Consider the following 14,757-nt stretch of genomic DNA (forward strand, 5'->3'; position numbering starts at 1 on the left):
TGCAAAATTGGTCCATTTATCAGAGATATAGCACTCCCAGCACAAAGCTATGCTCAAAAGCGACAGGATGTGCTAGGGAGACAGGGGCTGCAGGGACTCAGGAACCAGAGAGAAGTTTCTTACCACCTTTCCACCCCCACTGCCTAGGAGTCCAAAGACCAATTCTGAACAGGGACTTAGCAGATCCAACTGAGAACTAAGGCAGTTCTCTGGAGTCCAAAGGATGTGGGTGGAATCGTGGTTTTAAAACGTCTGCAAAGTCTTCGACAATCCCTCCTTCCCATCAAGGGCTGGAGTGTAATTCTCCTTCCTGTGAATGTGAGCTGGCTTTAGGAACTCACTGTAATGAGCAAAATGCAGCAGAAATGACACTGAGTTACTGCAGAGCTTGGAAGACAGAAAAAAAGTGACACAGCTTCCACCTGGCTTTCTCTGGGGACATTCACTTTGGAACCCAGACAACATGCCCTGAAGAAGCCCAGGCCACATGGAGAGGCCACGTAGGTGTTCTAGTCAAGGGCCTCTGCTGAGATCCCAGGTGACAGCCAGCACCACCGCCAGACTCATGCAGGTGAGTGCCTTGGAGGTGGCCCCTCCTGGTTCCATCTGACTGCACCCAAGAGACACCCCAGGGAGAATGGCCTGAGCCCACAACTCCCAGACCATGCAGGTTAGTAATAAACGAATGTCACTAAGTCTGGGTGGTCTGTTAGGTGGCAGCAGAACAGTAGGATGAGGTGCATTTACAGGAGCTGGAGGACAAGATGCAAATGCCCAGCCCAGTTTAAGAGTGCCAGCTGTGCTGGATGCGAGGAAACCAGCATGGGACCCACCCTGGCCACGGCCTGGGCCTGGAATAACACTTGCGGAGCAGGCCTTCAGAGCTGAGGAGACCGGCTGGGACAACTCCTCGGGAGGACCCATAGCAAGGACAGAGCAATCTCGGGGAGCTTCAAGGCTGTGCTCCACCCAGAGCAGCCTGGTGACCCGCCGAGCATTCTAGGTTGACCTCGTGGGGCCGTATCTGGCAGAACCAGCAGCATGTTTAGAATGGCGGGCTGGGGATGCACCAGGCTACAGAGGGCAAAAGCAAGCCCAAGCCTCCAAAGCCTTCTCATCGGAAGTGACCAAAGCCCTCCTTGGATGCAAATCTAAAACACTGCTCATTTGTCAACGCCCTGGTAAGCAAAGAGCTAAACATTTTACTAATACCTCCTTTCTTTAAAAAAACTTTAACTCTCTGAAAAGAAACATGGAAAAACAATGGCAGGAAGTTTTGAAATCCTCTCTGACATTACTCTGCTTTGAAAAGGGCAAATGTGCTATTTCATGTAGTAAAACTCCACCTGCCGGGAACTGAGGATTGTGCCACCGGAACTTATTAACGGCACGAAGCACACCATGTACCCTTCCCAACATCATAATTTAAGCAGTTTTCAAAATGTAGTGTCAAAGACAAAACTGAGGCAAAGTGCCGCCAACTGTGGCCACCTATTATTGCATTTTAAATAAGGTTTTTCTCACTTTACTGAAAAATGAACAGTTCTAGTAAACATTACTGACCATGGAAAAACATCATTTTATGCTACAAACTTAAGACTAGAATTTCTACTTTGAATGTAAAAAATGGAAATGCTTTATAAGAATGGGCACTACATATTGCTAATGAGATAAGGCCCCACTTGACTAACTGAAAGTAAAAGCTAAAGATATTAAAATAATTCTTTGCTCACGCATGCTGCATGGAGCCTTCTAACTGTGCTGCTGCAGCACTTGGCTTTGGGATGTTACCAGGATTCTCTGCATTCCTCCAGGCCTTAGTTATCTGATATAGAAGAGGAAGCTAACAGTACTCGCTATCCTGAAAGGGGGGCCTCAAGGAAGGGCAGATAAATAGGACTGCAAAGCACTTCATAAATATTCAGACGTTTAAAGCCTTCATTTGCCAAGTCCATGAATTCTTTCCATCTCTGTGCCTATCGCACTACTTAAGACTTAATTTGGCAAAGCTGTTCTTACAAAAATTTTAATCTAGATGATTTACCTTTGTTACTTTGTCCATTCTCCTTCTGGGATGAGAAAGAAGTTCAGAAAAATAGGCATTTGGGATGCAATACTCTAACACTGGGTGGCGAATCTGCAAAGAAACCTCAGCATGTGAAAAAGAGAATTCTCAGTTCCAAATGTTGCTATAACTAGCTAAGCAACTTCTCAATACTTGGTAGACTCGCTCCCAAATAAAGCCTTTCTCTCCATCTCAGTTATCACTGTGGGAAACCAACCAAGTCTTGCACTATTCCAAAGGCTCCTAACTGGCCTTCCCATGCCCTTCAAAAGTCCTCCCCACTGCTACCAAAACATCCTACTAAAAATGCAAAGCTGAATCCACACCCTTTAACTCTGTAACTTCAATTCTGAAGCTTTAACCTAAGGAAATTGATATTGGGATGAAAGCAGCAAAGCACAGTGGCTAAGATCACAGACTCTGGACACCGACTGCCTGGGTTCAAATCTCGGCTCCCAAATGTCTAGCTACATGAAGACAAATTACTTACCTTGGATTTTTTTCCTCCCTTAATTTAATTCATCTTAATTAAATTTTTCTTAATTTCTTGGTGACAGCTTTATTTATATACTATATAATTCACTTATTTAAAGTGTACATTTCAATGGTTTTCAGTATTTTCACAGAGTTGTGCAACCATCATTATAATCAATTTTAGAACATTTTCATCATTCCCCAAAAAGAAACCCTATGCCCATCAGCAGTCACTCCCATGTACCCTGTGCACCCCAGCCCCTGGCAACCACTAATCTACTTTGTGTCTTTACAGATTTGCCTCTTTTGGAACTTTCTTCCTTTTTTTTTTAGAGACAGAATCTCACTCTGACCCAGGCTGGAGTGCAGTGATCTGATCATAGCTCACTGCAGCCTCAAATTCCTCGGCTCAAGCGATCCTCCCACCTCAGCCACCCAAATATCTGAGACTACAGATGCACACCCCCATGCCTAGCTAATATTTTTATTTTTGTAGAGACGGAATCTGCCTATTGCCCAGGCTGGTCTCAAACTCCCGGCCCCAAGCAATCCTCTCACCTCGGCCTCCCAGAGTGCTGGGATTACCATTGTGAGCCACGTGCCCAGCCTGGCCTTTTCCTATAAATGGAATCATACAATATGTGGCCTTTGTGACTGGCTTCTTTTACTTAGCATAATGTTTTCATGGTTCATCCACATCGCAGCATGAGTCAGTACGTCATTTCTTTTTATGGCTGAGTAATATTCCATTGTATGGGCATACACATGTTTTATTTATCCATCCATCAGCTGATACACATTTGGACTGTACGCTTTTTGGCTGCAATAAATGTTACTATGAACAATTCATGTACAAGTTGTGTCGATATATGTTTTCATTTCTCTTGGGTAAATAGCTAGGAGTGTAATTGTTGGGTCACATGGTATTAATAACTAAGTTTTAACCTTCTGAAGTTACTTAACATGTTTTTGAAGACTAATGATACAGGGAAATTTTTTCTTCATTTGATAAAAATACTTAAAACTATATACACACATACATGTATCTATGTTTGTTATAAACATTACATATTTCTGGGTGTGTATATATAGGAAGTATGATTGATTTTTATAATCAGGAATTAAAAAAGTAATTTTTTTTGGTAAATACTACTATGTTAGTCTCCTACTTAAAATGCTTCTGGCCGGGCGCGGTGGCTCACGCCTGTAATCCTAGCACTCTGGGAGGCCGAGGTGGGTGGATTGCTCAAGGTCAGGAATTCGAGACCAGCCTGAGCAAGAGCGAGACCCCATCTCTACTAAAAATAGAAAGAAATTATCTGGCCAACTAAAATATATATAGAAAAAATTAGCCGGGCATGGTGGCGCATGCCTGTAGTCCCAGCTACTCGGGAGGCTGAGGCAGTAGGATTGCTTAAGTCCAGGAGTTTGAGGTTGCTGTGAGCTAGGCTGATGCCACGGCACTCACTCTAGCCAGGACAACAAAGCGACACTCTGCCTCAAAAAAAAAAATAAATAAAAATAAAAAAAATAAAATGCTTCTGGCCGGGCGCAGTGGCTCATGCCTGTAATCCTAGCACTCTGGGAGGCCGAGGCGGCTGGATTGCTCAAGGTCAGGAGTTCGAGACCAGCCTGAGCAAGAGCGAGACCCTGTCTCTACTAAAAATAGAAAGAAAATTATCTGGCCAACTAAAAATATATATAGAAAAAAAATTAGCCGGGCATGGCGGCGCATGCCTGTAGTCCCAGCTACTCGGGAGGCTGAGGCAGGAGGTTCGCTTAAGCCCAGGAGTTTGAGGTTGCTGTGAGCTAGGCTGACGCCACAGCATTCACTCTAGCCCAGGCAACAAAGCGAGACTCTGTCACAAAAAAAAAAAGCTTCAAAGTTTCTGTGTTTGCTGAAAACAAAAGAAATAAAATGCTTTAAAGGTTCCTCATTCCTTACAGGACTTTGCACAAACCTTCATGACTAGGCCACTGCCTAGTCTCTGACCTTCTCTACATCAATCCTCTGCTCCAGCAATATTAAATTCTTTGCATTTTTCCCAAACATACTGTCTCAGTGCCTTTGCACAGGCTGTTCCCTCTACTTGCAATTCCTATCCCCACTCTGTCTGCCTCACAGACTCCCATTTTATTGTTTAAAACTCCATCTTGGCTAAGAGAACTATGTCTTGACCTTTTCTTCATATCCCTAATTCCTAGCACAATATTTAACTAATAACAGAAGCTTCATATATTGAGCTGAACTGCAAATATTTTCATGTAACAAGAAAAATAAGGAAAACTGTTTATAGTTACCTGCTATATTTCAGTGGATGCTTTAAAGCATGCTGAATAGGATGAAAGGTGACAAGTACTTACAAATTCTAATATTAACAGCTAATAGTTAACAAGCACTTATTATGTGCCAGACTGTTTTAAGCAAGTTATATGTATTAACTTCATCCTCATATTCTTCCTATGAAGTATCATTATAAAAATACTAATATATTATTAATATAAGTAATATAATTTACTATGTAAATAATTTCATTTAGATTCTTAACATATTGGCACTCATAAATTTTAAACTAAGAATTACTTTTAAAAAGTATGTTAAAATATAAGCCAAGTTGGAAAAGTCCTAATTTCACTAAAAACCAGAGAGAAGTGCTATGGTTCAGTCTGACTGTGGCTCAGGCCAGGCTAAGGAATGTGAAGCCACTGAAGACTTGGGAAGCTGATGTTGAAATGTGTCATGGAATCCTAGAGACGAAAGACTTCAATTAGGAAAAAGGAGTTAAATACTTCGGAGTTAGAGATGAAGCAGAAGGTATTATGTGGCAAAATAGCCTAAAATTTTCATTAAACAAAAAATCACCAACTTTACAATTCAAACTGTTATATTCTTGTTATAAAATAACTTTGTTTACATTTTATCCCAAATAAAAGGAGACAATTGTCCTTAAAGACTAACAACCTTTGGGAAATTAGATCCCCATGGTTGGGTGACCAAATTTTCCACTCTTCCTAGGAGAGGCTCCATTTACACCTGCCACCCTGGTACTCTGTCCAGTTAGTGGCCCCTTTTTACTCTCAAAAGTGTCCCAATTTGAATTAGATTGTGATAACAGCCTCACAACTCCAAACATTTGCTAAAAATCATTGAATTGTACATTTACAATGAATAGATTTTATGTATATAAATTATACCTCAATAAAACTGTTTAAAAAGAAGTGCCAATTTGAACGACAAGTTAGATGGTCACACAATCCATATGCCATGGCCTCAAGGCCTTAAAAGTGATTGACCCTCTGGAAAGGGACAATTATTCCAAAGAGTTCTTTTATAAGAAGACAGACTTTTGTTTCCCTACCTAGACAGCTTCTAGGCACATGACATCAAAATAAGACCTGGCCAAGTCTCAGAGATCTAATGCCATAGAAGTCAACCTTTATAGACCTGGGCATAATCCTCCCATTAACGATCCATTCACCTTGTAACTATAAAAGCAATACTATTAATTATCCCTACATATGAGGCAACCTAAGCAAGTGTACTACTCTACATAAAATCTGCTGTAAGACCATAGGTGGTCTCTATTTGCTTTAAAAGGATACATATATTGTTAAAAGCTTTGGCGTGTTGCTAGCTTTAAATATTAAAGCTAGAAACTTTTCCAACTTCAACTTCAACTCTGGAGTCCAGGAATCCTAAAGAAAAAAAACAAAGGAACAAAAATAAAAACACTAGGTCACTAAATGCCAACACTATCATCAGGTTGTTATGAGTGGGTTAAATATCCCTGCCAGTTATTAGAACCAAAAATGAGATGTCTTGCAAGTGATGTGAGGCTGTGAAATACAGATTTTAGGACATCTGACCAATTCATTTAGAGAAGATTCAAGTATCCACAACAGGAGGAAAAAAACAGAGTTCTATCATAAACAGGGAAAAAATAACCCTGTATATGATATGAATATTTCATGTGATTTAAACACAATTGTGACAAGTAACCTTATTAGGGTGAATACCAAAAATAATTCAGTACGGTTTAGGCATGCATGGCACTGGTAGGCACAACAAACAATTATCACCAAGTTACTGAAAGCTTCCTGAAGAAAAGGACTCATTTCCATAAACCTCCTCTAAATAAGAAAAAACGACAGAAGCTATACCTGCCACAAATACCCCATCATGCCAAGGATTATGATATACATTTAGTTTTATTTGTCCCTTAAAAATAAATTATTTATCTCAAATGCTCAATAAGGAAAAAATAATGACAAATATTTATTTATTTATTTATTTTTTTTTTTTTTGAGACAGAGTCTCACTTTGTTGCCCAGGCTAGAGTGAGTGCCGTGGCGTCTGCCTAGCTCACAGCAACCTCAAACTCCTGAGCTCAAGCGATCCTCCTGTCTCAGCCTCTCGAGTAGTTGGGACTACAGGCATGCACCACCATGCCCGGCTAATTTTTTTTCTATATATATATTTTTAGCTGTCCATATAATCTCTTTCTATTTTTAGTAGAGATGGGGTCTCGCTCTTGCTCAGGCTGGTCTCGAACTCCTGAGCTGAAACGATCCGCCCACCTCGGCCTCCCAGAGTGCTAGGATTACAGGCGTGAGCCACCGCGCCCGGCCTGACAAATATTTAATAATAAAAGAAGTGCAACAAGTAAGGATCTTTCTCAGGACAATTTTCCTTTGACTCTTTATACAAAAACATCTTCCACTCAAACCAAGAAGTTCTACAAAAAAGCAGCTCTATCACTAAAAGTTCATACCATATCCACTGTCCTTTGGATCCTGCCCCTTCACCCTCAGCCCTCCCTGTCCTTGCCCACTTCCTCCTCCTCTCCAGCCTTGCATTTGCCTCCATGCCCATACCCCACTCAATCATCTAGCCAGTATGTCACCTGGCTTCTGGAAAAAATACTGCCCAATGAACAGAAAGTTCTTATATTTAAAAAATTTTGTAATTCTCTGACAGTGCATGATAACTTTGTTTATAATGTGTATGTTATGGCTGGGTGTAGTGGCCTCACACCTATAATCCCAGTGCTTTGGGAGGCCAAGATGGGAGGATCGCTGAGGTCAGGAGTTCGAGACCAGCCTGGGCAATATAACTCTACAAAGCTCTGTAGAGAGCCCATCTCAACAAAAAATTTAAAAATTAGGGCTGGCTGGGTGTAGTGGCTCATACCTGTAATGCTAGCACTTTGGGAGGCTAAAGTGGGAGGATTGCTTGAGGCCAGGAGTTCGAGAACAGTCTGAGCAACACAGAGAGACCCTGTCTCCACAGAAAACAGAAAAATTAGCAGGGTGTGGTGGTGCACACCTGTAGTCCCAGCTACTCAGGAGGCTGAGGCAGGAGGATCTCTTGAACCCAAGAGTTCCAGGGTGCAGTGAGGTATAATCTTGCCACTGCACTCCGGTCTGGGCAACAGACCGAGATCCTTCTTTTAAAAAAAAGTGTGTGTTGTTATAGGTTAAATTGTGTCCCCCCAAAAGATATGCTTAAGTCTTAACCCCTGGTACCTCAGAACATGAAACCACAGGGAATGGGGTCATTGCAGATGTAATTAAAGTTGAGATGACACATTGGAGTAGGGTGGGCCCTTAATCCAGTCTGACTGGTCCCCTCACAAGGAGAAGGAAATGTAGACACAGGCAGAGGGAGGACGGCCACGTGACGGCAGAGGCAGAGATTAGAGCAGTGCTGCCGCAAGCCAAGGAACACCTGTGGCCACCAGAACCTGGGAGAGGAAAGGAAGGACCCTCCCCTAGAGGCTTCAGGGAAAGCGCGGTCCTGCTGGCACCCTGATTCACACTTCTAGTCTCCAGAACTGTGAGATAATCAATTTCTGTCGTTTTAAGCCACCCTGTCTGTGGTACTTTGTTAGGGCAACCCTAAGAAACCAACGCAGTGTGCTACAGCTCGACCATATAGAAAAGAATCTCAGGAAAGGACTGCTATGTTGGCCAACGTCAGTCTTACGAAACAAGACATCTCACAAAACAAACAAAGCAAAATATTTGGTACATGTAGACTTCCAGTTAAATTGCTACGTTGTTGTTTTGTTTTTGTTTTTGTTTTGAGACAGGGCCTCGCTCTGACGCCCAGGCTGCAGTGCAGTGGCATCATCATAGCTCACAGCAACCTCAGACTCCTGGGCTTGAGCAATCCTCCTGCCTCAGCCACCTGAGTAGCTGGGACTATAGGCGTGTGCCACCACGCCTGGCTAATTTTTCTATTCTTTGCAGAGACGGGGTCTCGCTCTTGCTCAGGCTCACTCTGTTGTTGATTACCACTTTGTAAAATCAACAAATGTGCCATTTCAATTTAATTACCTTATGGTGCACTGCTAATGGCAGGGATAAGATTGAATAAAACCTCTCTGGGCAGGAATCCCCTATTTTTTTCTTGACTGTACTTATTTTTGCTGAGCTTTCAGCTTTGAGAGTAAGAACATTCCCCAAGTCTGAGGGGCCTTTCACTACCCAGCTTCCAACAAGAAGAGCGAAGAGCTGGGGGAAGCGCTGTGCGGCTCTGCTGCACGTCGGGAAGCCACTCACCCTCTTTATGTCACAGCGTCCGCCCTTGCAGAAGGGAAACTTTAGTTAGTGATTGTCTGACCTTTTCCCCCAACAGCAGAACCCTTTTTATCATTCATAATCTTACTCAGAATGCTAACACACTAAATGGACCAAAGTGGGGTTACTGTGTGGAAGTGGGGGCTCACGTCCTTGCTTGACCTGTTGCCTCCTCCCGTCCTTGCAGAGCCTGCAAGAGTCCCTTCCATTTCTCTGATTCCTCAGTAATTAAGCATAACTTATGTCCCTGGCTCATAAAGGCGCTGAGAAGTTTTTCCTGAAGTAATCAATCATAGGCATACCTAAGTATTTCTGCAAGGGGGTGCTCACTGGCAAACTGAGTCTGCAGAAAAGAACTCATTACTATCTCTACAAAGGGATTTCCTTTTCTGCCAACACTGCAGAAGTGATAATCAGAAGAAGCAACGAAAACAACTAAGAAAACTGGATAAAATGAAGACCATCATTTTAAAGCAAGACAAAAATTTCTAACAAGGAACCAAGAGTTCCAGAACTTACCAGTAAAACAAAAGCAGCATTTCTAATGACAGGGTGTAGAAAGCCATGGATAAAATCCAACAGAGCACATGCTGGATACTGTGATCAAGAAATTGTATAACCCGCCCTCACTCTGAGTATGCTCTGGGATGGCACGAAGCGTGTCCTGTGAGAGGGGCTTCGAGATATGATCACTTCTGTCTGGAGAACGCGTGTGGCCATCTTTTTAAATGCACCCCTGAGGGGCAAGAAAGGAACTGCAGTGGTCAAACATGAAGGAAAAGCAGGAACTCTGAGACAAAAGAAAGCATCAAAGGCAGTTTTTGTCCTAAGGAAAAGAAGACCTTGAACTTCAGTTCTGAGAGCTGTCGGGGTAGAGAGGATGGAAGACAGTAAGATCTGCCCAAAGTAAGTAATTTGATAGGAGATCTCAGCTTAAAATTGGGACCCAAAGGGCTACATCATCAGTAAAAGGTTACAGATAAATAAAGCCACTATACAGAAGGGGACAACAAGGAAACATACCTGTCTTGGCCGTGACATAGGTAGAAGGAAGGGAAAACCTCATCTGAGACTTCAAAACCACACTTAGTCCCATAAAAGACTGCAGCTGAAACTGATACTATCTGTGTGGTCCCCAAAATCTCTAGTGAATAATGTCATTTAAAACAGTCCTGGGTTGGTAATGTACCAGGTGACTGGGAGATGCAAATGCAAACCTTTTCTGGAAGAATCAAACCGCACCCAGGTCTCAAAAAAATGCCCTCAACACCCAAGTAAAATGAACTAAGAGACTACAAAAATGACCCAGAAAATCTAAATAAAAAACAAAAAAACTTCTATAAAAAAGAAATAATAACTGAAATTACAAATTCAGTGAAAAGGTTAAAGAACAGATTAAGCATTGCTGAAGGGTAAGTTTGTGAACCAGAAGACAGATGTGAAGAAGTCACCAAGAATAGAGAGAGAGACATCAAGAAATGGAAAACATAAGACGTTAAAAGACAGGGAGGGCACAATGACGAGCGTGTACTTACCACTACTCAACTGTACTCTTACAAAGGGCCAAAATGATGAATTTTATGTTACGTATTTTTTACCACAATTTAAAAAATGAAAAAATAAAAAGACATAGAGAATACAATGAGAAAGTATAACATACATTTAATCAGATATCCCAGGGATAGAAAAGAGTATGGGGAAGAAGTAATATATAAAGAGATACAAATTGAGAATTTCCTAGAGTTGTTGAAAGACACAAAACTTCACATCTAGGAAGCCCAACAAATCTTAAGTAAAACAGAAATCTAACCATAGACACACTGTAGTGAAATTATACAATCCCAAAGGCCAGAGAAAAAAGAGATCACCTACAAAGGAACAGCAATTAGAGTGACAGCCAACTTCAAAATAGAAACAATGAGAACTAGGAGACGATGCAATATAGCTAAGCTTTACATCTTAATATGCTAAAGCAAAATAACTGTGAACATAATATTCTAAACCTTAAGAAAGCAACACAGACATTTTCAGACAAACAGGAACTGAAAGAAGAGATCTTCAAGTACAGGAGACTTTAAAGGAATGTACTTAACTCAGAGGAGAAAATTATCCTAGATGGAAGGTCCTTAACACAAGAAGGAATGGTGACAAAAATACGGGTAAATATAAGGGAACATCAATATACACTGATTGCATAAAATAGTAAAAATTTCCAATTTGTGCAGGTAAAGTATATAACTGAAATACTTGACAACAATAGCACATAAATTGGGAAAAGGAGGAATGAAGTTAATGCATTCTAAGTTCCTTGAATGTTCAGGAAGGAATAAAGATATATACTTTAGACTTTATTATGTATACATACTAAAATATCTATGATGACCATTAAAAGAACAGATGTAGAGTAGTGGAAGGAAAAAATGGAAGAAAATGATTCTCCATGAATACTGAAGGTCACTAAATTCCTTAAAGCACCGGAGCCTGCCGTCCGCCCTGGAACGCCAGACCCGAGCGGGCCGTGCTGCCTGCTGTGCCGTGGCCGGACCCTGTCCCTGACTCTGCCCACTCCGCCCCGGGTCTAAGCTTTCTCCACACTGCTATGCCATGCTCTTCACAAATGAAGCTTCACTGTGAGAAAATGATGGCTGTAGTTAAAAAAATAATTTAAGCAAATCTTAGTTTTTTAAAGCATCACTCAGAAAGTGCTAGTGTATATAAGGCGAAACCACAGTGTTGTCTAGGATCTGACACAAATTCAAAGCCTGCCACTTACCTGGAAGAGTTCTTTGAATGAGGGGTGTACCATGGGGTTGGGAACAAAAGGAAGGGCGTAGAAAGGAAGAAACTCCGTGGTCTGGCTCAGCGCTGCCCCTTTGGTCTCCAGGTAGGTTTTGAAGTAAGAAATCCTTTCCTCCAGCTCCTCTCTGTCCTAGAGGAAGGGAAGAAGCCCAGTCCGCCTGTTCGCCTGGCCTCGCCCCGTGGCTGGCACCCCCACCTGGCCGGGCAGGTGTGCTGTCACAGCCGTTCTACGACTACCTCAAATTCGCCCCTAATAAAACTTTGTCAGGAATATCAGAGAACTACATATACAGTTCAATGTGCTGTGTTTTTACTTTATTATCACCATTTTCTCATGTTCTTAAAATTCTTCATAAACATTTTTAATAGCAGGACAAAAACCTCAGCTTGCCCTATTATAACTTACTTAATTCTCCCATTATTAGACATACACATTGCTTCCACTTCTCGTCTAGAAAGGAATATTCGCCTGCCTTCCCCCGATTCCGGCAGGAGAGGTTTCAAAAGGAGAGCAGGTGCCTCATCTGAGGCACACCATGAGGCTCTCTTCTGACCACTGGACTTAAAAAATAGATTACATTTATTGATTTTTATCTTATATCAAAACTGAAAAATTAAAAAACAGAAAAATTAAAAACTAGAAATAAAAACAAAAAATGAAAACCTCCAATATCTTCTCCACATGAGTAATACTTAAAGAACAGCCTTCCAAGAATGGCACCACAATATAGTGTCATGCTGCTCCTTCCATCATTGTCCCCTCCTTTGGTGTCCCTGACATTTAACAAGTTAACACTGGTCCCGGGGCCAGCAATTAATACCCGGGGTCCAGTGCCAGCCAGCTCCTGCTCCCTTTCTGTCATTCCCTCTGCACTCAAAGCTCAGCCGCAGTAGCAGCTAGAAATTTCAGCTCTGTCCTCTCCTCCCATCTCCAGCCCCCTGGGAAAGACTACATAAGCTAAATCCAACCCACCACTCAAACGGACTGTCCACAAATAGGCATACTATTTTCCACCACCTAAGTTTAAATTTACGTTCTCATATAGAGTATAATATGTGGCCTAAATATGTGTTCTCTTAGACATACATGTATATATATTAAGTTGCCAAACAAAGAAACGTTATTTTGATGAGTTTTCAAAAGCTTGAGGTATTTAGGAAAGCATGTAACTTTGATTACAGAAGTGATTAAATGTCCATATAAATCAGAACATAAACTACAGGGAATAAGGTAGAAAATCATTCATCATGGCCGGGCGCAGTGGTTCACGCCTGCAATCCTAGCACTCTGAGAGGTCAAGGCGGGAAGATTGCTTGAGCTCAGGAGTTCAAGACCAGCCTGAGCAAGAGTGAGACCCCATCTCTACTAAAAATAGAAAAATTAGCCGGGTACTATTGCATGTGACTGTAGTCCCAGCTACTCAGGAGGCCGAGGCAAGAACATCACTTGCACCCAGGAGTTTGAGGTTGCAGTGAGCTACGATGACATCACTGCACTCTACCCAGGGTGACAGAGTAAGACTCTGTCTCAAAAAAAAAAAAAAAAAAAAAAAGAAAGAAAATCATTCATCAAAATGCCTACACCTTGGAGGCAATATGATAAAACAGCCACAAAATGAAATCAATACTCACTTGGAAAACAATAGCTAACTTTCTCTTAAAACACACCATTCAGATCAACTCAAATCACTAGGTAAACCTACCGGTCTCCCTATGGAGTGTTTCAGAAGATAGATGGCAAAATGGATATGAAGATAGAATTCCAACTTCTGGGCAAGGGAGTCGCCATCTCGTATGGAACTGGGAATGTGCTCTTCCCACAAATTGAAGAACATCTTCTGGTCTCCACTGTCAAATGCGGCGACAAGATCCTTCTGTGAAGAAGACACTGGACTGAACCCTAGTCATAAGGGATGCTAGTTATTCCAACATCCCAAATCCTCACAACCCACCCAACATCATAGATACCCCATACACTCCTTTTCTGAGTTAAGGGACAGAAAAATAGAGATCCCAGAGGGCTCTAAGCTTCTTAGGCTGAGATTCCTGCAGATCAACCCTGGTTTTCTACCTCTGTGCAATATAAAATCTGAGTGCTATAAAAACAGACAAAACATTTAAGGTCTTTGAAATGGAAAGAATCAGACCCTGGACAAAGACTTGAAGCCAGAGAACTCATAAATACACTGCAGTCACCCTTTGGGCTTGCTGCCCCACAGGCGACTTATAAAAACAGGTCGGGCCAAGAGCCAGCCAGGCCTCACCGGAACCACCCTCACACATACGGACACTTGCTGAGAGTGCCACCCCCAAGTCCCTGAGCACCAGCAGCACATATACAATGGCCCAGTCAACTCTGGGCCTAGGAGGTGGGCACTGCCACTTGCCCCCGTTGCTAGAAGCAAGTCTGACGGAGACGGCACTGTGGGAAGCGCTGCAGACCCCAGCGCACCATGAGGCGACCGACCGTCTGTGCCCACCGGTTGCAGCGACAGGGAAGCATAGGCTGGAGATGGAGGAAGGAGCACAGGCTCGGTGTCATTCCCACCGTAGAGCTGTGAGTCTGCGTGGGAGAGGGACGGCTCTATGACTCACCGTGCAGTAGCTGAAAGAGTATTTTGGAGAAAAGAGGTGGCAATTATCAAGCCACCTGCCTCATAAGAAAAAAAACAACTGACTTGTCAAATACCTGTTGCATAATTTTGTGGATTTAAGTACAAGGCAGAATTGAAAAAATTTCCTAACAGTCCAAAACAGCGACTCCTATTGTTCTCCTTTTTGTATCGAACGCCCAAGATGTCCAGACCTACACTTTGTGTTCCATTGCAAAAGCTTTT

At 42.3% G+C, this 14,757-nt stretch overlaps 1 protein-coding gene across 4 annotated transcripts in view; it reads right to left on the reverse strand.

Moving 5' to 3' along the window:
• ARMC9 (armadillo repeat containing 9) overlaps positions 1–14,757 on the reverse strand; it is a 133,318-nt gene that overhangs the window by 106,355 nt on the left and 12,206 nt on the right. For all 4 annotated transcript variants that reach the window (XM_069466230.1, XM_069466248.1, XM_069466239.1 and 1 more), the window contains exons 4-7: positions 13,624–13,794; positions 11,895–12,050; positions 6,143–6,235; positions 2,045–2,069 (exon numbers count right to left, since the gene is read on the reverse strand). In XM_069466230.1, the coding sequence (XP_069322331.1) occupies positions 2,045–2,069; positions 6,143–6,235; positions 11,895–12,050; positions 13,624–13,794 (445 nt within the window). The remainder of the gene's footprint in view (positions 1–2,044; positions 2,070–6,142; positions 6,236–11,894; positions 12,051–13,623; positions 13,795–14,757) is intronic.

The sequence above is a fragment of the Eulemur rufifrons genome, chromosome 1 (assembly GCF_041146395.1).
Source record: "Eulemur rufifrons isolate Redbay chromosome 1, OSU_ERuf_1, whole genome shotgun sequence".
Classification (NCBI taxonomy): domain Eukaryota; kingdom Metazoa; phylum Chordata; class Mammalia; order Primates; family Lemuridae; genus Eulemur; species Eulemur rufifrons.